Source organism: Prionailurus viverrinus, chromosome D1 (genome assembly GCF_022837055.1).
Source record: "Prionailurus viverrinus isolate Anna chromosome D1, UM_Priviv_1.0, whole genome shotgun sequence".
NCBI lineage: Eukaryota > Metazoa > Chordata > Mammalia > Carnivora > Felidae > Prionailurus > Prionailurus viverrinus.
This window is the reverse complement of record NC_062570.1, coordinates 104767671-104793430: the sequence shown is the minus strand read 5'-3', so window position 1 is coordinate 104793430 and position 25760 is coordinate 104767671. Positions and strand designations below refer to the sequence as shown.

The 25760-nt window shown below is 41.4% G+C and overlaps 1 protein-coding gene across 1 annotated transcript; it reads left to right on the top strand.

The window, feature by feature from the left end:
* The first annotated feature begins 980 nt into the window (after positions 1-980).
* LOC125146590 (membrane-spanning 4-domains subfamily A member 3-like) lies at positions 981-25030 on the top strand. The gene is made up of 7 exons (XM_047823288.1): positions 981-1066; positions 15216-15372; positions 15761-15892; positions 16671-16727; positions 17339-17482; positions 21295-21396; positions 24314-25030. Exons 1-7 carry the CDS (start codon positions 981-983, stop codon positions 24431-24433), a joined length of 798 nt encoding a protein of 265 aa, XP_047679244.1. The 3' UTR covers positions 24434-25030.
* The last annotated feature ends 730 nt before the right edge of the window (positions 25031-25760 follow it).

Here is a 25760-nt window from a genome sequence, read left to right as displayed (position 1 = left end):
TAAATGTCCATCAACTGACAAATGGATAAAGAAGATGTGGTTTATATATACGATGGAATACTACTTGGCAATGAGAAAGAATGAAATCATGCCATTTGCAACAACGTGGATGGAACTGGAAGGTATTATGCCAAGTGAAATAAGTCAGTCAGAGAAGGACAGATATCATATGTTTTCACTCATATGTGGATCTTGAGAAACTTAACGGAAGACTGTGGGAGAAGAGAAGGAGAAAAAAATAGTTACAGAGAGGGAGAGAGGCAAACCATCAGAGACTCTTAAATACAGACACCAAACTGAGGGTTGATGGTGGGAGGCGGGGTGGAGGAGAGAGGAAAACAGGTGATGAGCATTGAGGAGAGCACTTGGGATGAGCACTGGGTGTTGTACGCAAGCCAATTTGACAATAAATTATATTTTTAAAAATAATTAAAACAATAAAAATAAAATCTGTGTACAACTGGACCCCCACAGTTCAAACCTGTTGAAGAGTCAACTGCCCTTCAGTGTCTTCCTGGAGGGATTTGAGGAGATGATGTTCCTAAAGTTCTCAGCACAAAACCTGTTTCACCAAGTTTCTAAAATCCCATCTGCCCACATTTATTTCTGTCAGTTCCTTCTGAACAAGAGAAAGGAGACGTGGTACCAGCCTGACAACTACTGGCAATGCTCCTTCAAAGGTGTGTCTGAGGAGATGCTCCAGATGAGGCATGGACTTGAGGCTGAGGCTGCCGATGAAGGACTCATTTTAACTTATTGATGATGGGGCAATGAATAGAGTTTTTAGTCAGCAGACTGGAAGAACGTGGAATCTGAGGGGTGGCAAGTAAAGGAACAGGCTAGAATGCTCCTAATTCTGAGCAGTGAACTTTGAGAAGTATCAGCACATCACAGCCACTTATCCGGAGAGTACTGGATGTGGGAACACAGCCAATGAGGAGCCTCACAGAGATCAGAGTGGAGATCTGAGCCCCCACGTGATGACTCAGTCTGTGCCAGACACGGAAGAGAAGCCAACGCCTCAGGAGACGCCAGGCCCCCACCTCTGTGTTCTGGAACACACCAGGTATGCACCGCTCTTCACTCTTCTTCACGATTCTGAAGGGCACCTGAGGGGCTTCTTGGGTAAATTCCGGGATGTGGAGACAGGACCCTGACTCTGGAGACAAACAGAGCCCGGGCAGGGGTGGGGCTCTGGTGCAAGGCGTCTGCTTCCCTGGGAAAATGGCAGCTCTGAGAGGGGCTACGTGGTATTTTGTCTCCCTACTGTCCTGCCTCCCTTCCCTGTATCCTCACTTAAGCTTTCCTGCGGGAACTGCCTTTGTGGTAAATAAGCTTTCCTCTGGTGGTGTTTCCCAGGGGACCCGTGCAGGAGTGTTGTTTGTAATAAAGGTGATTAGGGGAAAGTTTTTCTTTCATCGAGTAGGAAATAGGCTTTGCACAATTGTGTACAGAAGATGGTAGGATGCCTCCAGTAACATATTTTTGGACCTCAAATCGAGGAGAATTCGTGTTTGGATCATGTGAGCATCCTTTCCCACGCAGGGGGAAAGGGGGGGCAAAACTAGCCTCTGAATCCTTTAATATTAGTTTAATTACTGTGGGGTGCAGAATGGACAAGATAGGGACGCTGGGTGGCGCGTTGGTAGTGTTTCACAAACATTGCCACGGTATAAACACAAGACCAATAAAACACATAAACGAGGTAAAATCGTACTTAAAAAGTGGTTTAGGGGTTCTCCTTCCAGCAGGAAGTGTGAGGAGGTTTACAGAGCTCTCCTCAGGCAAACTGGTAAGAATTCTTAAGAAGCATTTAATGTGTCTACACATGGTCAGAGAGCAAGTGAATACTATTTACTGAAGACAAATCAATGAAAACACAGGGACAGAAAGCTGGAATCTGTGGTATTTGAATCTAGACTCGCTCCCTCTGTGACCCCTCCCAGCTCCCACTCAGACGGCCATCTTCCTGACCGGGGGCAGGACCTCGACATTTGGCAGCCTGCCCCCCACTACCTGTTGTGAGGCTAAGCTCCAGGTGAGTGTGCCTGAGACGTGAGGCTCCTTCTTTTCTTCTCGACCCCCTGCTTGAGGATGAAGGCTCTTCCTTGGGCACAGCATGGCTGAGAATACTGGGTCCTGACTGCCCCACTCCAACACATGAGTTGGGTTCCATACTATGAGAGGCAAGCTGAGGGGACCTGGGTCTTTTACCCTACCCCATTGAGTACGTGGCTCCTAAAGTAGTGGTGTCATTCATAGAGAAGTATGTCATTATTCCTATACCCCAGCACTAGAGCTATGATTTACTTTTGTTTGTTTTTGCCTGGGGGTAGGGAGTAGTAGACCACGGAACAGAGGTCTCCAAATCACTCCCCAAAGGAAGCAACTTTGTTTTTTTTTTCTATTTTCATTTTTCTTTTTTTAATTAATTTATTGTTTAACTTACATCCAACTTAGCATGTGGTGCAACGATGATTTCAGAAGTAGATTCCTTAGTGCCCCTGACCCATTTAGCCCCTCCCCCTCCCACCACCCCTCCAGTAATCCTCTGTTTGTTCTCTATATTTAGAGTCTCTTGTGTTTTGTCCCCCTCCCTGTTTTCATATTCTTTTTGCTTCCCTTCCCTCATGTTCATCTGTTTTGTCTCTTAAATTCCTCATATGAGTGAAGTCATATGATCTTTGCCTTTCTCTGACTAATTTCTGTTAGCATCATACCCTCTAGTTCCATCCACGTAGTTGCAGACGGCAAGATTTCATTCTTTTTGATTGCCGAGTAATACTCCATTGTATAGATATCCCACATCTTCTTTATCCATTCATCCGTCGATGGACATCTGGGCTCTTTCCATACTTTGGCTATTGTCGATAGTGCTGCTATAAACATGGGGGTGCATGTGCCCCTTCGAAATAGCACCCCTGTAGCCCTTGGATAAATACCTAGTAGAGGAAGCAACTTCATTTGAAATAGAGTGTGAAGGTGAAGCCTAAAGGTTCTCTCAAAAACAGTGTAGATGGTAATGAAAGGCAATTGAAAACACATCAGTAGATTAACTGGAGATATATGCTAAATCATACACTGGCAAGCTTCACAGGGGAAAATGGAATAAGGCCTGCCTGGGGCCGGAACAAGTTTCAAATACTGACTTGGAACTCTTTTCTTTCTTTTTTTATTTTTAATTTAGTTAACCCATAGTGTAATAATGGTTTCAGGAGTAGAATTTAGTGATTCATCACTTGCCTATAACACCCAATGTCCATCCGGACAAGTACCTTCCTTAACGCCCATCACCCATTTAGCCCATCCCCTCACCCACCTCCCCTCCAGCAACCCTCAGTTTGTTCTCTGTCTTTAAGAGCCTCTTAAGGTTTGCCTCCCTCTCTGTTTTTGTTTTGCCTTCCCTTTTCCTATGTTCATCTGTTTCATTTCTTAAATCCCACATATAAGTGAAATCATATGGTATTTATCTCTATCTGACTGATTTGGCTTAGCATGATACACTCGTTCCATCCACGTTGTTGCAAATGGCAAGATTTCATTGTCTTTGATCAATGAGTAATAGTCCCTGTGTATATATATATACCGCATCTTCTTTACCCATTTGTCAGTCAATAGACATTTGGGTTCTTTCCATGACATAACACTTCCATAATATTGTTGATAGTGCTGCTTATAAACACTGGGGTGCATATGCCCCCCTCAAATCAGCATTTTTGTATCCTTTGGGTCATAGGGTAGTTCTATTTTCGTTTTTCTGAGAAACCTCCATACTGTTCTCCAGAGTGGCCGCACCAGTTTGCATTCCCACCAACAGTGCGAAAACATTCCCCTATCTCCGAATCCTGGCCAATACCTGTAGTTTTCCTGAGCTGTTAATTTAGGCATTCTGACAGGTGTGAGGTGGTATCTCATTGTGGTTTTGATTTGTATTTCCCTGATGATGAGTGATGTAGAGCATCTAGAACTACCTCTTTAAAGAGCTTGATGTGTGTGTGTGTGGTGGGGGGGGGGGGGGTGGTGGTCACCTGGGTGGCTCAGTCAGTTAAACATCCAACTTTGACTCAGATCATGATCTCACAGTTTGTGAGTTCGAGTCCCGCATCGGGCTCTGTGCTGACAGCTCGGAGCCTGGAGCCTGCTTTGGATTCTGTGTCTGCCTCTCTCTCTGCCTCTCCCCCACTCATGCTCTGTCTCTCTCTCTGTCTCTCTCTCTCTCTGTCAAAAATAAATAAACATTAAAAAGATTTTAAGGGAGCTTGATTTTGATTGCATACCTTTGTGGAGTCATTCAAAATGCACTGAAAGGGCACTGTTGAAAAGAGTAGAGCAGTCAGCCTACAATTAGTGGAGATTAATCACTGCTTGAGGGCAGGGAAAGAAACATTCAAAGCAAGCTCTAAGAAAACCAAGGTCATCCCAGGGTGACTGCGGGCACACCCGCGGCTCTGTTCCCTGGAGAGAAACATCAGAGGCTTCATACTGCGTGGGGAGAAATAAGCTTACTAAAATAGTCCTGCCAGGGAATATAAACGTAAACAAAGAAATAAAAATAGCAAGCCGAGGAGGGGTACAATTCCCAGAAATGCTACAGTATATTACCTAAAAAGTCCATTCTCTAGCAAAAAATTACAAGACATGCAAAGAAGCAGAAACACATTAGCATAGATAAAGAGAGGCTTTTTATAAGGCTAAAGGGGTCAGTTTCACCAGGAAGACACAATTACAAACCTATATGCAGCTAACAACGGAACACCAAGTTATGGGGTTACCGGTAGCAAAACCAGACGTTGAGGGAGAAAGAGATAACTCAATAATCACTGTTAGAGACTCAATGCCTCAATCCAATAATGGATCAAACAGTTAGGCAAAAGGTCAACACTGATATAGGAGGCTTGAACAAGCTATACACCAACCAGACCTGATAGACTTATGGAGAACATTCCATCCAACAACAGAAAGGCTTTCTTCTCTAGTGAACATAGATTAGTCTCCATAATAGACTATCAACTAGGCCATAAAGCAAACCTCAATATATTTACAAGGATAGAAATAATACAGAGTATGTTTTCTGACCACACAGGAATGAAGTTAATGGTTAGTAATAGAAAGGAATTCGAGAAACTCACACACACACACACACACTAAGTAGCACACTCCTAAAAAGCAGGGGGTCAGGGAGAAAGCAAAAGGGAGATTAGGAAATGCATTCATGATAAATGACATATACTTACAAAATGCAGCTAAAGCAGTGTTCAGAGGGAAATTGGTACCTGAAAATACCTATTTTATTTTTTTTTTTTTTTTTTTTTTTATTTTTTTTTTTTTTTATTTTTATTTATTTTTTTTTTTTCTGAAATTTATTGACAAATTGGTTTCCATACAACACCCAGTGCTCATCCCAAAAGGTGCCCTCCTCAATACCCATCACCCACCCTCTCCTCCCTCCCACCCCCCATCAACCCTCAGTTTGTTCTCAGTTTTTAACAGTCTCTTATGCTTTGGCTCTCTCCCTTTCTAACCTCTTTTTTTTTTTTTTCCTTCCCCTCCCCCATGGGTTCCTGTTAAGTTTCTCAGGATCCACATAAGAGTGAGACCATATGGTATCTGTCTTTCTCTGTATGGCTTATTTCACTTAGCATCACACTCTCCAGTTCCATCCACGTTGCTACAAAAGGCCATATTTCATTTTTTCTCATTGCCACGTAATATTCCATTGTGTATATAAACCACAATTTCTTTATCCATTCATCAGTTGATGGACATTTAGGCTCTTTCCATAATTTGGCTATTGTTGAGAGTGCTGCTATGAACATTGGGGTACACGTGGCCCTATGCATCAGCGCTCCTGTATCCCTTGGATAAATTCCTAGCAGTGCTATTGCTGGGTCATAGGGTAGGTCTATTTTTAATTTTCTGAGGAACCTCCACACTGCTTTCCAGAGCGGCTGCACCAATTTGCATTCCCACCAACAGTGCAAGAGGGTTCCCGTTTCTCCACATCCTCTCCAGCATCTATAGTCTCCTGATTTGTTCATTTTGGCCACTCTGACTGGCGTGAGGTGATACCTGAGTGTGGTTTTGATTTGTATTTCCCTGATAAGGAGCGACGCTGAACATCTTTTCATGTGTCTGTTGGCCATCCGGATGTCTTCTTTAGAGAAGTGTCTATTCATGTTTTCTGCCCATTTCTTCACTGGGTTATTTGTTTTTTGGGTGTGGAGTTTGGTGAGCTCTTTATAGATTTTGGATACTAGCCCTTTGTCCGATATGTCATTTGCAAATATCTTTTCCCATTCCGTTGGTTGCCTTTTAGTTTTGTTGGTTGTTTCCTTTGCTGTGCAGAAGCTTTTTATCTTCGTAAGGTCCCAGTAATTCACTTTTGCTTTTAATTCCCTTGCCTTTGGGGATGTGTCGAGTAAGAGATTGCTACGGCTGAGGTCAGAGAGGTCTTTTCCTGCTTTCTCCTCTAAGGTTTTGATGGTTTCCTGTCTCACATTTAGGTCCTTTATCCATTTTGAGTTTATTTTTGTGAATGGTGTGAGAAAGTGGTCTAGTTTCAACCTTCTGCATGTTGCTGTCCAGTTCTCCCAGCACCATTTGTTAAAGAGGCTGTCTTTTTTCCATTGGATGTTCTTTCCTGCTTTGTCAAAGATGAGTTGGCCATACGTTTGTGGGTCTAGTTCTGGGGTTTCTATTCTATTCCATTGGTCTATGTGTCTGTTTTGGTGCCAATACCATGCTGTCTTGATGATGACAGCTTTGTAGTAGAGGCTAAAGTCTGGGATTGTGATGCCTCCTGCTTTGGTCTTCTTCTTCAAAATTCCTTTGGCTATTCGGGGCCTTTTGTGGTTCCATATGAATTTTAGGATTGCTTGTTCTAGTTTCGAGAAGAATGCTGGTGCAATTTTGATTGGGATTGCATTGAATGTGTAGATAGCTTTGGGTAGTATTGACATTTTGACAATATTTATTTTTCCAATCCATGAGCAGGGAATGTCTTTCCATTTCTTTAAATCTTCTTCAATTTCCTTCAGAAGCTTTCTATAGTTTTCAGCATACAGATCCTTTACATCTTTGGTTAGATTTATTCCTAGGTATTTTATGCTTCTTGGTGCAATTGTGAATGGGATCAGTTTCTTTATTTGTTTTTCTGTTGCTTCATTGTTAGTGTATAAGAATGCAACTGATTTCTGTACATTGATTTTGTAGCCTGCAACTTTGCTGAATTCCTGTATCAGTTCTAGCAGACTTTTGGTGGAGTCTATCGGATTTTCCATGTATAATATCATGTCATCTGCAAAAAGCGAAAGCTTGACTTCATCTTTGCCAATTTTGATGCCTTTGATTTCCTTTTGTTGTCTGATTGCTGATGCTAGAACTTCCAGCACTATGTTAAACAGCAGCGGTGAGAGTGGGCATCCTTGTCGTGTTCCTGATCTCAGGGAAAAAGCTTTCAGTTTTTCCCCGTTGAGGATGATGTTAGCTGTGGGCTTTTCATAAATGGCTTTTATGATCTTTAAGTATGTTCCTTCTATCCCGACTTTCTCAAGGGTTTTTATTAAGAAAGGGTGCTGGATTTTGTCGAAGGCCTTTTCTGCATCGATTGACAGGATCATATGGTTCTTCTCTCTTTTTTTGTTAATGTGATGTATCACGTTGATTGATTTGCGAATGTTGAACCAGCCCTGCATCCCAGGGATGAATCCCACTTGATCATGGTGAATAATTCTTTTTATATGCCGTTGAATTCGATTTGCTAGTATCTTATTGAGAATTTTTGCATCCATATTCATCAGGGATATTGGCCTGTAGTTCTCTTTTTTTACTGGGTCTCTGTCTGGTTTAGGAATCAAAGTAATACTGGCTTCATAGAATGAGTCTGGAAGTTTTCCTTCCCTTTCTATTTCTTGGAATAGCTTGAGAAGGATAGGTATTATCTCTGCTTTAAACGTCTGGTAGAACTCCCCTGGGAAGCCATCTGGTCCTGGACTCTTATTTGTTGGGAGATTTTTGATAACCGATTCAATTTCTTCGCTGGTTATGGGTCTGTTCAAGCTTTCTATTTCCTCCTGATTGAGTTTTGGAAGCGTGTGGGTGTTCAGGAATTCGTCTATTTCTTCCAGGTTGTCCAATTTGTTGGCATATAAGTTTTCATAGTATTCCCTGATAATTGTTTGTATCTCTGAGGGATTGGTTGTAATAATTCCATTTTCATTCATGATTTTATCTATTTGGGTCATCTCCCTTTTCTTTTTGAGAAGCCTGGCTAGAGGTTTGTCAATTTTGTTTATTTTTTCAAAAAACCAACTCTTGGTTTCGTTGATCTGCTCTACAGTTTTTTTAGTTTCTATATTGTTTATTTCTGCTCTGATCTTTATTATTTCTCTTCTTCTGCTGGGCTTAGGCTGCCTTTGCTGTTCTGCTTCTAGTTCCTTTAGGTGTGCTGTTAGATTTTGTATTTGGGATTTTTCTTGTTTCTTGAGATAGGCCTGGATTGCAATGTATTTTCCTCTCAGGACTGCCTTTGCTGCGTCCCAAAGCGTTTGGATTGTTGTATTTTCATTTTCGTTTGTTTCCATATATTTTTTAATTTCTTCTCTAATTGCCTGGTTGACCCACTCATTCGCTAGTAGGGTGTTCTTTAACCTCCATGCTTTTGGAGGTTTTCCAGACTTTTTCCTGTGGTTGATTTCAAGCTTCATGGCATTGTGGTCTGAAAGTAAGCATGGTATAATTTCAATTCTTGTAAACTTATGAAGGGCTGTTTTGTGACCCAGTATATGATCTATCTTGGAGAATGTTCCATGTGCACTCGAGAAGAAAGTATATTCTGTTGCTTTGGGATGCAGAGTTCTAAATATATCTGTCAAGTCCATCTCATCCAATGTCTCATTCAGGGCCCTTGTTTCTTTATTGACCGTGTGTCTAGTTGATCTATCCATTTCTGTAAGTGGTGTATTAAAGTCCCCTGCAATTACCACATTCTTATCAATAAGGTTGCTCATGTTTATGAGTAATTGTTTTATATATTTGGGGGCTCCGGTATTCGGTGCATAGACATTGATAATTGTTAGCTCTTCCTGATGGATAGACCCTGTAACTATTATATAATGTCCTTCTTCATCTCTTGTTACAGCCTTTAATTTAAAGTCTAGTTTGTCTGATATAAGTATGGCTACTCCAGCTTTCCTTTGGCTTCCAGTCGCATGATAAATAGTTCTCCATCCCCTCACTCTCAATCTAAAGGTGTCCTCAGGTCTAAAATGAGTCTCTTGTAGACAGCAAATAGATGGGTCTTGTTTTTTTATCCATTCTGATACCCTATGTCTTTTGGTTGGCGCATTTAATCCATTTACATTCAGTGTTATTATAGAAAGATACGGGTTTAGAGTCATTGTGATGTCTGTATGTTTGATGCTTATAGTGATGTCTCTGGGACTTTGTCTCACAGGGTCCCCCTTAGGATCTCTTGTAGGGCTGGTTTAGTGGTGACAAATTCCTTCAGTTTTTGTTTGTTTGGGAAGACCTTTATCTCTCCTTCTATTCTAAATGACAGACTTGCTGGATAAAGGATTCTTGGCTGCATATTTTTTCTGTCTAGCACCCTGAAAATCTCTTGCCAATTCTTTCTGGCCTGCCAAGTTTCAAAAGAGAGATCAGTCACGAGTCTTATAGGTCTCCCTTTATATGTGAGGGCACGTTTACCCCTTGCTGCTTTCAGAATTTTCTCTTTATCCTTGTATTTTGCCAGTTTCACTATGATATGTCGTGCAGAAGATCGATTCAAGTTACGTCTGAAGGGAGTTCTCTGTGCCTCTTGGATTTCAATGCCTTTTTCCTTCCCCAGTTCAGGGAAGTTCTCAGCTATGATTTCTTCAAGTACCCCTTCAGCACCTTTCCCTCTCTCTTCCTCCTCTGGGATACCAATTATGCGTATATTATTTCTTTTTAGTGTATCACTTAATTCTCTAATTTTCCCTTCATACTCCTGGATTTTTTTATCTCTCTTTTTCTCAGCTTCCTCTTTTTCCATAACTTTATCTTCTAGTTTACCTATTCTCTCCTCTGCCTCTTCAAGCCGAGCTGTGGTGGTTTCCATTTTGTTATGCATTTCGTTTAAAGCGTTTTTCAGCTCCTCGTGACTGTTCCTTAGTCCCTTGATCTCTGTAGCAAGAGATTCTCTGCTGTCCTGTATACTGTTTTCAAGCCCAGCGATTAATTTTATGACTATTATTCTAAATTCACTTTCTGTTATATTATTTAAATCCTTTTTGATCAGCTCATTAGCTGTTGTTATTTCCTGGAGATTCTTCTGAGGGGAGTTCTTCCGCTTGGTCATTTTGGATAGTCCCTGGCGTGGTGAGGACCTGCAGGGCACTTCCCCTGTGCTGTGGTGTATACCTGGAGTTGGTGGGCGGGGCCGCAGTCAGACCTGATGTCTGCCCCCAGCCCACCGCTGGGGCCACAGTCAGACTGGTGTGTGCCTTCTCTTCCCCTCTCCTAGGGGCGGGATTCACTGTGGGGTGGTGTGGCTCGTCTGGGCTACTTGCACCCTGCCAGGCTTGTGATGCTGGGGATCTGGCGTATTAGCTGGGGTGGGTAGGCAAGGTGCTCGGGGGCAGGAGGGGCAGGCTTAGATCGCTTCTCCTTAGGTGATCCACTTCAGGAGGGGCCCTGTGGCAGCGGGAGGGAGTCAGATCCGCTGCTGGAGGTTTGGCTCCGCAGAAGCGCAGAGTTGGGTGTTTGCGCGGAGCGAGCAAGTTCCCTGGCAGGAACCAGTTCCCTTTGGGATTTCGGCTGGGGGATGGGCGGGGGAAATGGCGCTGGCGAGCGCCTTTGTTCCCCACCAAACTGAGCTCTGTTGTCAGGGGGCTCAGCAGCTCTCCCTCCCTTTGTCCTCCAGCCTTCCCGCTTTCCGAGCAGAGCTGTTAATTTCTGACCTCCCAGACGCTAAGTCGCGCTTGTTGTGGGAACACAGTCCGTCAGGCCCCTCCGCTTTTGCAAGCCCGACTCGGGGGCTCTGCTTGGCCGGCGAGCCGCCCCTCCGCCCCGGCTCCCTCCCGCCAGTCCGTGGAGCGCGCACCGCCTCGCCGCCCTTCCTACCCTCTTCCGTGGGCCTCTCGTCTGCGTTTGGCTCCGGCGACTCTGTTCTGCTAATCCTCTGGCGGTTTTCTGGGTTATTTAGGCAGGTGTAGATGGAATCTAAGTGATCAGCAGGACGTGCGGTGAGCCCAGCGTCCTCCTAAGCCGCCATCTTGCCGCAACTCCCTGAAAATACCTATTTTAAAAAGAGGAACAATCTTGGGGTGCCTGGGTGGCTCCGTGGCTTCAGCGTGTGACTTGGGCTCAGGTCGTCATCTTGGGGTTTGTGAGTTCAAGCCTTACATCGGGCTCTGTGCTGACAGCTCAGAGCCTGGAGCCTGCTTTGGATTCTGTGTCTCTCTCTCTCTCTCTCTCTGCCCCTCCCCTGCTCATGTTCTCTCTCTCTCTCTTTCTCTCTCTCTCTCTCTCAAGAATACATAAACATTAAAAAAAAAATTTTTTTTAAAGAGGAACTATCTCAAAATCAATAACCTAATACTTCACCTTAAGACACTGGAGATTAAAAAATAATAATAATACTACACTTAAAGCAAGCAGGGGACACCCAGGTGGCTCAGTCAGTTAAGTGTCTGACTTCAGCTCAGGTCATCATGTCATGGTTTGTGGGTTCAAGCCCCGTGTCAGGCTCTGTGCTGACAGCTCAGAGCCTGGAGCCTGGTTTGGATTCTGTGTGTCCCTCTCTCTCTGCCCCTCCCCTGCTCATGCTCTTTCTCTCAAAAATAAAATAAACATTAAAAAAATTTGTTTTGAAGCAAGCAGAAATATCAGAGCAGAAATTAATGAAATACAGAACAAAAATAAATACAAAAAAAGCAATGAAACTAAAAGCTGGCTCTTTGAAAATACCAGCAAAATTGACATAGCTTTAGCCACATTGAACAAGAAAAACAGATAGAAGTCTTAAAAATTAGAAAGGAAAGAGGGAACATTGCTACCGATCCTACAGAAATAAGGATTATAACCGTATACTATAAGCAATTATATGTAAATGAATTAGATTTCTTAGCTTAAATGGATGAATTTCTAAAAGACACAAACTACTGAAAAGACTCAAGAAAAAGCAATCTTAGTGCCCCTAAAGAGTAAAGACACTGATTGGCTTCTTAATAAAAGTAATTGCCCACAGAGAAAAATCCCAGGCCCAGATGGCCTCATGGGTGAATTCTACCAAGCATTTAAAGAAAAGTTACTACCAAATTTTCATAAACTCTTCCAAAAAAGTAGAAGAGGAGGGAACACCTACAAATTCATTCTATAAGCCCCATCTTCCCCTGATAGCCAGACAAGAAACTATATTACCATAAAGGAAAGCTACAGACTAATATCTCTTAGGTATCTAGATGCAAAAATCCTCAACAAATCACTAGCAAACTGAATCCTGAAATATATAAAAGAATGATAAGGTCGCCTGGGTGGTTCAGTCAGTTGAGCATTTGACTTAGGCTCAGGTCATGATTTCATGACTTCAGCCCCATGTGGGGGGCTCTGTGCTGACGGCTCGGAGCCTGGAGCCTGCTTCAGATTCTGTGTCTCCCTCTCTCTCTGCCCCCTTCCCTGCTTGCACTCTCTCTGTCTCTCAGAAATAAATAAACGTTAAAAAAAATTTTTTTTGTAAAAGAATGATATACCATGACTACATGGGATGTATCCCAGGAATGTGAGGTAGATTTAAAGTCTGAAAATCAATTAATGTACTGCACCATCACCTAGAAAAGTGCGCCATCAAAAAGAAAAACTTCACATGATTATCTCAACAGATGCAGAAAAAGCATTTGACAAGATCTCATACCCTTTCGTTATAAAAACACTCAACAACTAGGAATAAAAGGGAGCTTTCTTAACCCTTTACTGGGTTAAGAATCCCGCAGCTAACACAATACTTAACAGAGAAAGATTGGAAGCTTTCTTGCCAAGAGTAGGGATAAGATGAGGTTTCCTGTTGCCACCACTCCTGTTGTCAACATTATGCTGGAAGTTCTAGCTAAGCAATTAGAAAATGAAATAAAATAAGAAGCAAATGAGATGGAGAAGGGAAAGGAATGAATGAGAAAGGAAGAAGCAAAACTGTCTCTATTGGCACATAACATCGTTGTGTAGGTAGGAAGTCTGAAGGACTCCACTCAAAATCCATTAGAACTAATAAACTAGTTCAGGAAGGTACAGGGTACAAAATCAATATACAAACATCCCTGTAATTCTATACACTTGCAATGAACAAGCTGAAAATGAAATTAGTAAGACAACACTATTTACAAACATCCAAAAGAATAAAATACTTAGGAATGCGTTTCGTACAAGAAGCATAAAATTCAACGCTACAGAAACATTATTCAAATTAATAAGGTGTAGCTAAATGAAAAGAAATCCAGTGTTCATGGATTAGAATATTTAATGCTCTTACAAAGGCAATAGGCACCAAGTGACCTATAGAGATTCAGTATTCTCTCTCTTACAATCCCAGCCGGCTACTTTGTAAAAACTTGATACACTGATTCTAAAATTCATATGGAATTGCAAGGGACCCAGAATAGCAAGATGTTTTTGTAAAAGAACAAAGTGGATGACTCACACTTTCAGTTTCAGAGCAACAATACAAAGCAATAATAACCAGGACAGGGTGGTACCAGCATAAGGATAGATATACAGATCAATAGAATAAAATTGAGAGTCAGGAAATAAGTTCATCTGTCTGTTTATACTCAACTTATCTGTGACAAGAGTTCCCAAACCATTCAATATGGGAAGAAGGTCTTTCCAACAAATAATGTTGTTGGATATCCATGTACGAAATGATGAAGTCGGACCCTTAGCTTATACCGTAAACACAAATTAACCCAAAATGGATCAAAATCTAAATTTAGAAGCTAAAATTAGACTCTTAGAAAAGACTCTTAGAAAAAAATCTAAGAGATTTTTTTCTCTAGAAGGTCTCGATCTTCATGACCTTGGGTTTAACAATGGATTCTTAGAGATGAGACTGAAAATATATGAGACACAGAAGAGAAACAGATCAAGTGGACTTCATCACAAGTAATGCTGGTCTTCAGAGGAGACCATCAAGAGAGTGAAAAGTCACCCACAGAATGAGAAAAAAAGTATTTGTAAATCATATGTGAGATAAGGGACTTGTATGGAAAAAAAATAAGGAACTCTTTTAACTCAATACTAAGACAAATGACACAATTTTTAAATGTACAAAGGATTGGAATAGACATTTCTCCAAAGAAGATATGCAAATACCATTAACACATGAAAAGATGCTCAAAATCATTAGTTATAGGGAAATGCAAATCAAAGCCACAATGTGGTCCCAGTTCATATTCACTAGAATGGTTATAACCAAAAAGTCAGTCAATAACCAGTGTCGGCAAGGATGTGGAGAAACTGGGACTGTCACACACTACTGGTAGGAATGGAAAATGGTGGATCCACCCCGGAAAACAGTTTGACAGTTCCTCAAATGGTGAAACACAGAATTATCCGATGACACAGCCGTTCTACGCCACGTCTACACCCGAGAGAATTAAAAACATAAGTACACACAAAACTTTGTACATCGTTGTTTACAGCAGGATTTTTCATAATAGCCCAAAAGTGGAAGCAACCAAAATGCCCATCAACTGATGGACAGATAGACAAAATGTAATATATTCTTACAATGGGATACTCCATGGTCATAAAAAAAAAAAAAAAAAAAAGAAGGAAGCAATGTCCATGCTACAACATGGAGCAGTTCTTCCTGGGCCATCTTGCCACCTAATCCACATAGAACTCGTGTTGAAACCCAGACACAGAGTGACATATTTCTATAACCTAGAAAATTTCCAAGACACCTGTTAAGTGACTTTTGTAAGCCTCCATCATTTTCTTTTTTCTTTCTTTTTCCTACTGTTGCTATGAAGGGCCTGCTGTGGGCACGGTATTGGGATCTACAATCGTAGACAAACATGACTTGGCCTAAGAGTCCTTTAAGAGCTGTAAAGTCTACAGAAACAGAAACATGAGTGTCTACTTCCCTACTAATACTTCTCACAGAAGAACACAGAGTACTGTGCCTAGTGAGCAGTGAATAGTGAATCTGATGCTGTTAACGTCTGGTTTCTTCACAGAATGAGAGAAATTGTGGCTTCCAGTGGGATAGCTGTGGATGTTTCCTCAAATCAAAACCACGGTGTCCGGTTAGGGAAGGCTGTAACACCTGACACCTCAGGACACACACCAAACAAGCTGCAGAGATTCCTGAAGGAACATCTCAAACTCCTGGGGGTAGGTGAGCCTCAGCCAGGTGCAAGTTTTAGTGAAGAGAAACTAGAAGGTTTTTGTTTAATCTTGGGTGGGGGGGGTGGGAGGGGTTGGGTAGCTTGGGAGATAGTAGAGTGCTGGGAATCCCATGGAGGAGGCCTTGAAGGACACCAGGGTGTATACCTGTAGGGGTGACTCCAGGCAAGAGACAGGCAAGCTGTCACAGTGATGTGATTTTAGCTGTTGCCAGTACAGGGAGCAGATACCACGGTACCCAGCTCTACTTAGGAGCTCTTCTTAGTGACGTCTGACGGTCCAATCCACGGGTGGTCTCTGTGTTTGAACAGAGAAATCTTCTCTCTTGGAATGTTCACCGACGTCTGTATTTTATTCTATTCTGTCTTTTATCCAGGTGGCTCAGATTATGATTAGTGTGAAATTCATCATCTACGGGATAATTGGAATTTCAGTTCTCCATTACGCAACACCCAACACCGGTTTCTTCTCATTTCAGATAGGCTTCCCGATATGGGCAGCTTTACCTGTGAGTACATCTGACTTATACCTAAAATAACTGATAGTCAATTAACTCTTCATTCAGTCATCCATCAAATTGTGCGCTGGCCGCCTGCAAAGGTTGCAGAGTTTTCAAACTTGCCGATCTAAGGTTCAATATTTAATCTCAGCCATTGTAGACTTTCTATTGTCATCGGAGCCTTAAGGTCTATGTGTTGGTGATTATTCATTAAATTCTAGGTAGCATACAGCCATACAGTAAAATCCTACTCGTTTCCTTTAGGAGACTGTATTGGGTTGGGTTATTAGATAATTCCTGGTTCACCCACAGAGTTCTCTTCAAATATGCATAGAATATTGAAGTGTTGAAGATGATGGTCATGTAGTGAACAACTATTCCTTTGAACTTGTCTTTTTTCCTGGCCAAAGCTACTGAGATGAGAATCATGGGATATGAGTGCACTTAGTCCCTTCTCTGAAACTCAAGATAAATTTAGCTCTCTTTTTAAATTTTTCTCTACCTTCCATGGAAACATTCACTGGATTCCTTTGATTTCATCCCCTCTGCTTTAGACAAGGATTTTCACCTTTAGATAAGGATTGTCAATTATTTTCATAAGGAGGCGAAGGCAGCCATGAAAATTTAGTCACGCACTGTATGCAGTTCAATAATCTGCCCTACTCAAAGTTTTGAAGGGATTTTCATAGGAAAAGAAAATACACACTAAGGGTAATTGACCCTTTAGACATGGCCAGTTAATGTGCAGGAAGAAGTGCTAATAAGCTCGTTTCTCTCTCATGAGCAGTTTATCGTTTCTGGATCTATGACAGTTGTGTCTGCAAAGAAGCAAACCAAAGCTCTGGTAATGTATCAGTTAATTCATATTTCATTTATAGATAGTGTGTGGCCTTGCAACACTCTGATATCCTATAGAAGGCCCAATAAGCCAGAAGTTCCTTGTTTTTCAGTACATTTGAGGACAAGTACAAATGTCTTTTCTTTCCACGAATTCATCTGATCACTCTGGGTCTGGATACAATCAGAAGCCTCCTCAGGTTTAGATAAGATCTATTCCCTTGGGTTTTCAGAACACAAATCTCCATGAGTAAAATTTGACATAGACTTTATGGCCATGAGTAATGTTGATATAGAGAAATGAATCCCTTTAGGCTTGAACAGGGTAGACATTTATTTGGGCTCATCCATATCAGGGAAGGGAAAGAATAAAGGCTCACAACTGATGCTTTTTCCTGTGGCATATTTTATTCCGCTGTCAGCTGCCTCCAGCTTTCCTTTGCTCAATTGTGGGTTTCCATTTAATTTAACTGCGACACAGTTAATTAGTACCCAGAAGAGGTATTAAGGATTATTTGTGAATATCTCTCTCCTGGGAAAGGTTTATGGAGGCCTGTAAGAAATCAGAAGTTAAGGGTCCTGAATATTTTCGGTGAATGAACTTTTTCTGTATTGCAGCTGAGAGGAAATCTGAGAGCTAACACTCTCAGCACAGTTGTTTCCAGTATCGGAATTCTTATTCTTTCACACAACTTAGTAAAAATCACCTTCATGAACTGTGACATGGAAGATTTATGTCTTGCTGTCACATCAGTTGTAACTGTAAGTATTTTTCTTCTGAATGCTGAAAAGCCTGCCTACGTATGAGGCCCAGGATCAGGAGATAAGAGATTATAGGCACAAGTCTAAAAAAGGTTCCTTCATTTGAATGGATCCATAATTTCTAGGTAAGTCTGATGTCGTTTTAACAAGAGACAAAATATTTGCATTCAATACGAACAAGGGCAGGGAACCCAAAATTCCTTTATGCCAATTTGATACCTTCACGAAAAATTGCAAACAAATGTACCAACGTTATTTACTTCTTGGTCCGTGATTGGGGTGATTTCTATTGTCTGCTTTATATTTTAATGTTCCTACAAATTTTCTACAGTAAATATGCATTCTGTATACAATTAGAATCCAGGTAAAACCAGGAAAACTCTCTGATTTGAGGAGAGCAGGGAGCTGAGAGTCAGGAGAAACCAAGGCATCTTGAGTTTGTGGGAGAGCACACTTGAGAAGAGAGATCTGCAAACAGATAATTCCAGATCTATACCTAGGTCCCTTTAAATATTAATTACAGTACTTATCAGTGCATGTGCATGAAAAAATACCTGAGGGCAGAGGAAGGATCACCCCAAATGATTAGAGGGAACAGTACCCAACATTCACCTAAGGCCAGGTATAGAGTCTGTTTCCATCTGCCAGCCTGTAAAAATATCTTGTAACTGACAAGATAACATTACAATGTCTCACACATAATAAAAAATGACCAGACATACAAAGAAGCAAAATAATATGTTCCATAACAAGGTGAATCAATTGAAACAGTCTCAGAAAAGACACAGATGTTAGAAATAGTAGACAATGACCTTAAGAGTTACTTTATTCTGCGTTCCATCCTTTCAAGTTAAGTGCAGACATGGAAGATATATGTTTTAAAGTCCCACATCAAACTTCTAGAGAAGAAAACTACCATGTTTGAGAAGAAAAACTGGCCGATAGGATTAATGACAGAATTAAACATTCAGGAAAATAAAATACTAACGAACTTGAGGAAATAATACTAAAAACCATCCAAAGTAAAAAACAGAGGCACAAAGTACACGTGAAAATATTAAATTGCATCAGTGACCTACAAAATAACTTCAAGTTATTGAAGAGACATGTAACTGGAGTGCCCACAGAAAGCGAATGTAGGACAGAAAAAAAATATTTGAATCAATTGGGTGAATCTTTCCCAAAATTTGGTAATACTTGTATACTCACAGAATCTAAGAAGATGAATAAAGCATAAGAAAACAAAAAACAGGGGCGCCTGGGTGGTGCAGTTGGGTAAGCGCCCGACTTCAGGCAGGTCAGGATCTCGCGTTCCGTGAGTTCGAGCCCCTCGTCAGGCTCTGGGCTGATGGCTCGGAGCCCGGAGCCTGTTTCCGATTCTGTGTCTCCCTCTCTCTCTGCCCCTCCCCCGTTCATGCTCTGTCTCTCTCTGTCCCAAAAATAAATAAAAAACGTTGAAAAAAAAATTTTTTAAAAAGAAAACAAAAAAACAACTGTATCAGGGCACATCATAGTGAAATTTCTCAAAACCAATGATTGAAAGAAAGTCTTTTTCTTTTTAGTTTTTTAATGCTCATTTCTTTTTGAGAGAGAGAGAGACAGAGTGCAAGTTGGGTTTGGAGGTGGGGGAGGTGGCAGAGAGAGAGGGAGACACAGGATCGAAGCAAGCTCCAGGCTCTGAGCTGTCAGCACAGAGCCCGATGTGGGGCTCAAACTCACGAACTGTGAGATCACGACCTGAGCCGAAGTCGGACGCTTAACCAACTGAGCCACCCAGGGCCCCCTTTAGGTAAATATAAATTAAGAGCATTACAAGGTATGACGACCTACCTAACACAATATGCATAATTTAAAAAATAGTGGCAATACAGAATGCTGTCAAGGATGCAGAAAAACGGGATGGTTCTGCATTGCTGGTGAGAATATAAAATGGTACTCTGGAAAATATCCCTCAGGAAAGTAGTTTGTCAATTTCCTAAAACACTAAAGATACACTTAACATGCAACCCAGCAATCTCACTCCTGGGCATTAGTCTCAGAGAAATAAAAACTGAATTCCACACAAAACCTGTGCTTGGTTGTTCACAGAAGCTTTTTATGTCACACACAAAAACTGGTAACAACCGAGGGTCCTACCGCAGATAAATGATGACTCAGCTATGATACATACACACAACAGAATACTACTCAGCAAATAGAAGGAGTGAATGATTGATTCACAAAACAGCTTCTCTGGATCTAAAGAGCATCATGCTGAGTGAAAAACCGAATCTCAAAATATCACCAATTGTATGATTCCACTTACACAGTATTCTCAGAATGACGCTATTACAGAGACAGAGAACAGATCAGTGGTTAACAGGGGTTAGCGATGGTGGAAGGAAAGGAAGTATGTGTGGCTATAGGAGAGCAGCATGAGGGATATCTCTGTGCAGATGGAATAATACTGTCTTAACTGTGGTGGTGGTTACACAAATCTACGCACATCATGAAATCTCACGGAATCACACACACATTATTCCGACGTTAATGTCCTGGTTCGATATTGCACCATAGACACATATGATATAACCATAGGGAGACAGTGGATAAGGGTAAATGGGACCACCTTGTGCTCTCTTAGCAACTGCCAGTAACTTCCCATCCTTATTTCCATATAAAAGTTGAAAAAAATGGGAAAAAGGTAGAGTAGGCACTTCAAAAAAAGATACACAGACGGCAAATAAGCACCTGGAAAGATGCCACTAGTCATTAAGAAAACACAGGTTAAGGGGCGCCTGGGTGGCGCAGTCGGTTAAGCGTCCGACTTCAGCCAGGTCACGATCTCGCGGTCTGTGAGTTCGAGCCCCGCATCGGGCTCTGGGCTGATGGCTCAGAGCCTGGAGCCTGTTTCCAATTGTGTGTCTCCCTCTCTCTCTGCCCCTCCCCCGTTCATGCTCTGTCTCTCTCTGTCCCAAAAAATAAATAAACGTTAAAAAAAAAAATTAAAAAAAAAAAAAAGAAAACACAGGTTAAGATCACAATTACTGGGCACCTGGGTGGCTCAGTTGGTTAAGTGTCCAACTTCAGCCCAGGTCATGATCTCATAGTTTGTGGGTTCAAGCCCCACATCGGGCTGTGTGCTGACAGCTCAGAGCCTGGAACCTGCTTCGGATTCTGTGTCTCCCTCTGTCTGCCCCTCCCCTGCTTGCTCTCTGTCTCTCTCTCTTTCTGAAATAAATAAACATTAAAAAAAATTTTTTTAAACATCACAATTACCTATTACCACACATCTGCTAAAAGGGACTGACATCATTTATGAGAACCAGTACCAACTTGGCCTTGTAGACAATTTCAACCATCTTTCAGATGAACTACTATAAAAGAAACTTTAACCTCTAGGAGACTTCTGGTTTGGGTTAGGAGACGAGGTTCAGGAGGGGGATTGGATCCGTTTCTCCTTGAATCCCCAAATCCATTGAAAAGACTTCCTCCTATAGACACTACATCTTTTCTGCTATTTGAGAATGAACAATATTTTAATAGTAACAACATAAAGTGATCACTGTGGAAAGGAAAGTAACCAAGACTATTTTTTTAATGCAGTCACTGTTGTGTTAAAATTCATAGGAACAGTGACTTTTTTTCTTCTGAAATCCAGTTTGTCAAAAGCACCACATATATTTTTTAATTCTGATTCAACCTGGTATCACCATTTTATATAATGCTAAGGTGCTCCCCACAATGGGCCTGAGGTGAAGCTCTGGGATATGGGTTTTCATAGGGCCATGGGAAGAAAATCCAATGCAACGGAATTTTATTCTCTTTAACAGGGTCTTGTGGTTATACTGATGATCCTGAACTGTCTGCAATTTTTAATTACACTTGCTCTGTCCATGCTTACCTACAATGTGGATGGCAAGAGAATTGACTGGGTAAGTAACAGTTCTTGAGAGAACGAGGGTGCAACTGATTGTTTTATTTAGTGATGTGGGCTATGATTATTTGCATAATTTTTGAGAGAAACAAAGACAAAACGGGTGGTGTAGAATCTCGGTTTTTTTTTTTTCATTTTTTTAATGTTTAATTATCTTTGAGAAAGAGAGAGAGAAAGACAGATTGTGAGCGGTTGGGGGTGGGGGGCAGAGAGAGGCAGAGGCTCAGAATCGGAAGTAGACCTCCAAGCTCTGAGCTGTCAGCACAGAGCCCGATGCGGGGCTCAAACTCACCAGCCATGAGATCATGACCTGAGCCAAAGTCGGTCGCTTAACCAACTGAGCCACTGAGGTACCCCTTTTAATTTTTTAAAAGAGTTTACTTATTTATCTCGAAAAAAAAGAGAGAGCGGGGTAGGGAGAGAGATAATCCCAAGCAGGCTCCACACTGTCAGTGCAGAGCTCAACTTGGGGCTCGGAACCCATGAACCGTGAGAACCCATGAACCCATGAACCTAAGCCACGATCAAAAGCTGGACACTTAACCGACCGAGACACCCAGGAGCCCCATGAGAACCACTCTTTATATGCTAACCATACTTTCCAGCACACTGATTAATGCTCAGGACAATCAGAAACTTTCAACCATGTTGACACTGAGTAATTCCATTTTTTTGTTAGCTTATTGGTTCATTGATTCATGTATGTATCATACACAGAACATCTACTGATGGGCTGCACCATGTGGCATGGAAAAGATACAAAAATAAGTCCTCCGCTTGAATAATTCAAAGCATAATTAGGAACATCACCCCATGAAGTGGTAACTTATACTGTCGTGGTATTGTGCTGTAGAAACTCAGACTACCTCCAAAGTACCTGAAAGTTGTAATTTTATTCTCCTTTCCTGTAACAGCTCAGAAGTCAGCGGACCACATCTGGAGGTATAGCTTTAGCTTCTTTGTTGTGTGGCTTCTCTTTCCCTGTAGAAGTTGCTGCTCTGATGCCTTCCTTCATCAGCCGGATCTTTGCCATATGGCCACACCGAATTGCAAAAGCTGTTGCATAATTTAGCCACAAGCTGGGCAGTTGTTTGTGTAGTTTAAACCTACGAGTTGTGCTATTTGAGGATGCAGATAATACTGAAAACTGGTAGACAAACAATTTCTTATCACGCTCTGTTCGCTGACCACCTGAACGCCCTATTCAGCTTCCCTCCCCCAAAGTGAATGCACCACCCATTCACTTTGGAAAATCATCAAGGTGGAAAATCCAAAGTCTCATGCATTTGTTATAATTGGCTCGAAGTACAGGATTTCTGAGTGATTTGCCATTTTCCCCTATAGTTCTGAAACTGCTTACTTGTTACTTAAGAAGCTACTGAATAGAAGTCTTGTTATCTGCCCTCGCTTCCACTCAGAGCCAAAAATAATAGCTGATTAGGAGGATTAAAAATCACACAAATCCCCACTTTGAAAAACAAGTCATTGATAACCTTAATGTTACCCATCTATAGGAATTATGATTCGCTTAGGCAGGAGTTGAGAAGCCCAAACAAGGATATGGCTTTCTCCTCTTCTCTTTATTAAATAGCCCTTTATTATTAGTTTGCCCTCTTTGGGGGTTGCTTGATTTTTGCACCCCACGTTCTGATGGTGCAAGGGATCTGGGGATTGTTTCAGATGCCAAATAGTTCCAAGTTTTTGCAAGGTAGGCCTTTGAGCTTGTGAAAAGAAAATATCTTTAAACCATCAGGAATGGTAGAACAGCCTTGTTCTCTTTTTTTTTTTTAATTTTTTTTTTAATGTTTACTTATTTTTGAGAGAGAGAAAGACAGAGTGTGAGAGGGGAGGGGCAGAGAGAGAGGGAGACACAGAATCCGAAGCAGGCTCCAGGCTCTGAGCTGTCAGCACAGAGCCGGACGTGGGGCTGGAATGCTCGGACCGTGAGATCATGACCTGAGCTGAAGTCGGACGCCCAACCGACTGAGCCACCCAGGCGCCCCCAGCCTTGTTCTCTTTAGTGGTGAATTTCAGGTCTGTGTCCATGAGCGCTCTCTCAGTTTCATCCCTTGTATGTGTATTCTAGCCAGCAGGAAAAGAAAAGAAGTACACACACATGTATTTTAAGTGTGCCAGTCAAGAGTGGTTCACAGTAATTTTTCTTACATCCACTTGTCCAGGTCTTAGAATCTGGCCATACTGAGATGAAAACAGCCTTAAAATTAAAGTCACAAATCAGTAGCCGTTTGCTCAGATAAATGCAAATGATTTTTTTTAAGGAAATAAGAGAAAATGTAGCTTTAACCTCATACAAGTGTCTTTAAAAAAGTACCAAATATATTTTTGGAAAACACAATGATCATCCCTCATACATATAGAAAATCTTATATATATTCTCTCATGAAATCTTTACACATGTATATATAGACAGACATAAAAATCATACACACACACACACACATATATATATATATATATATATATATATAAAACAGGCGCAGATTAATTTTCTAGGCCTTCGTAAATATTTAGGGTCCCCAGAAATATCCAGGCTGCTTTTTCCACATTAAAGACAGAAAAGGAAGGCAAAGATCTCCTATCTCTCCCTAGTTTGTGTCATCCTGGATATCAGTCGATTTTCTTTTTCCGTTACCTCCTACAAACCTTACGGATGTAGGGAAATAAGCTGAAAAACGTTCACACACATCCTGACACTGGGTAACGTGGCAGTGTCGGTGGTGACTGACCTTGACCTCTACTGTGCCCTCCCTGGGGAATATGTATTAAATCACAGCAGCTCAGAGTAACATGGAGCAGCCTTTGGAGTCCAGGGTATACCTTAAGGAAGAGGACTGGAATAAAACTCGGAGGATTTGGGTGAAACTATTCTGAATGATGTTTTGGCTTATTCACAGGTTTCTGCATTATCTTTCCTGAAATCGGCTTCCGAAAGTCCTTATCAAGGCTTGTTGCATCAGCCTTCCTTCTACCAAAATCTTGAGAGGAAGGACACATTGTTATACTATAACACCTGACACGGAAGTACCGATGTGAGAAAATGCTTCTGCTACCTGCAGTCATGGAGATGGAAACTGGAAGAATAAAACGAGATAAGGCCAAAACCTTCTTTGGATCCTCCTTTGTTGACTACTATTGTATTAGTCAGCATAGACCATGATGCTGTAATAAGATTTCATCCCTGAAACACCTGTGCTTATCATAACTTAACCATATTAGCTGCATGTTCCACGTAACCTATTAGGTCACAGCCACCCCTGCCAATTACAGTCATATTAAACCAACACAGACTGAAGGGTTTAGCTACAATTCAGTAGAGGCTTGAGTACAGGTGAGAGACAGGTTTACATCACGGGCCATTGTTGGTATCATCTCTAACCAATCGAGCTTCTAATCAATAAAGGATTTCTCATTCTCTTTTCATGGAGATAAGTCTGGCTAAACATTACAGCCATTACCAATATCATAGGCAGCTTCTCAAATGTAAAAGACTAGTAACATATTGTTTTGATCAAACATTTATGGTGATTATTTTTCTTGGGATAAAGAGGCCACAGCACAAGCCTCTCTTACAAAAGCCTCCTCAATAAAAATTCCTTTTTCTCTTTTTAAAATTTTTTTAATGTTTATTTAGTTTTGAAGGAGAGAGAGAGACAAAGCGTGAGTGGGGGAGAGGCAGAGAGAGGGAGACACAGAATCTGAAGCAGGATCCAGGCTCTTAGTTGTCAGCACAGAGCCTAAAGTGGGGCTCGAACTCATAAACCATGAGATCATGACCTGAGCTGAAGTTGGACACTTAACCCACTGAGCCACCCAGGCACCCCAAAGTTCCTTTTCTTCTAAGTCTTCCCCCTCAACCTGGCTTTGTTGAGGTATAATTGACAAAATTGTAGTATTTTTAAAGTGCACATATGATGATTTGATATACGTATATACGGTGAAATGATTTTCACAATCAAGTCAACTATACATCTATCACTCCACATAGTTGCTGTGTGTGTGTGTGTGTGTGTGAATGCTTAAGATCTACTCTGTTACCAAATTTCAAGTATATAATTCACTATTATTAACTATAGTCACCATGGTTTATATCAGACCCTCAGAACCTTTTCATCTTTTCACTCTTTCTTTTTAAGATTTTATTTAAATTCCAGTTAGTTAACACACAGTGTAATGTTAGTTTCAGGTGTAGAATTTAGTGACTCAATGCTTCCATACGACACATCCTACAACTCTTTTTTGCAATAGTCTTCACTGAACTCTCAGCACTACAGTGAGGGTTCGATTCCCTATGGCACACTTCAAGGGAAGGACAATATATGTATCTGCCCAATTATATATCTA

What these genes read in the sequence shown, in the direction of transcription:
- LOC125146590 (XM_047823288.1), top strand. Translation starts at nt 981, where the DNA reads ATGACTCAGTCTGTGCCAGACACGGAAGAGAAGCCAACGCCTCAGGAG. An exon ending in CTGTCACATCAGTTGTAACT is followed by an intron (nt 17,483 to 21,294) that starts GTAAGTATTTTT and finishes TCTCTTTAACAG; the next exon opens with GGTCTTGTGGTTATACTGAT. An exon ending in ATGGCAAGAGAATTGACTGG is followed by an intron (nt 21,397 to 24,313) that starts GTAAGTAACAGT and finishes GCTTATTCACAG; the next exon opens with GTTTCTGCATTATCTTTCCT.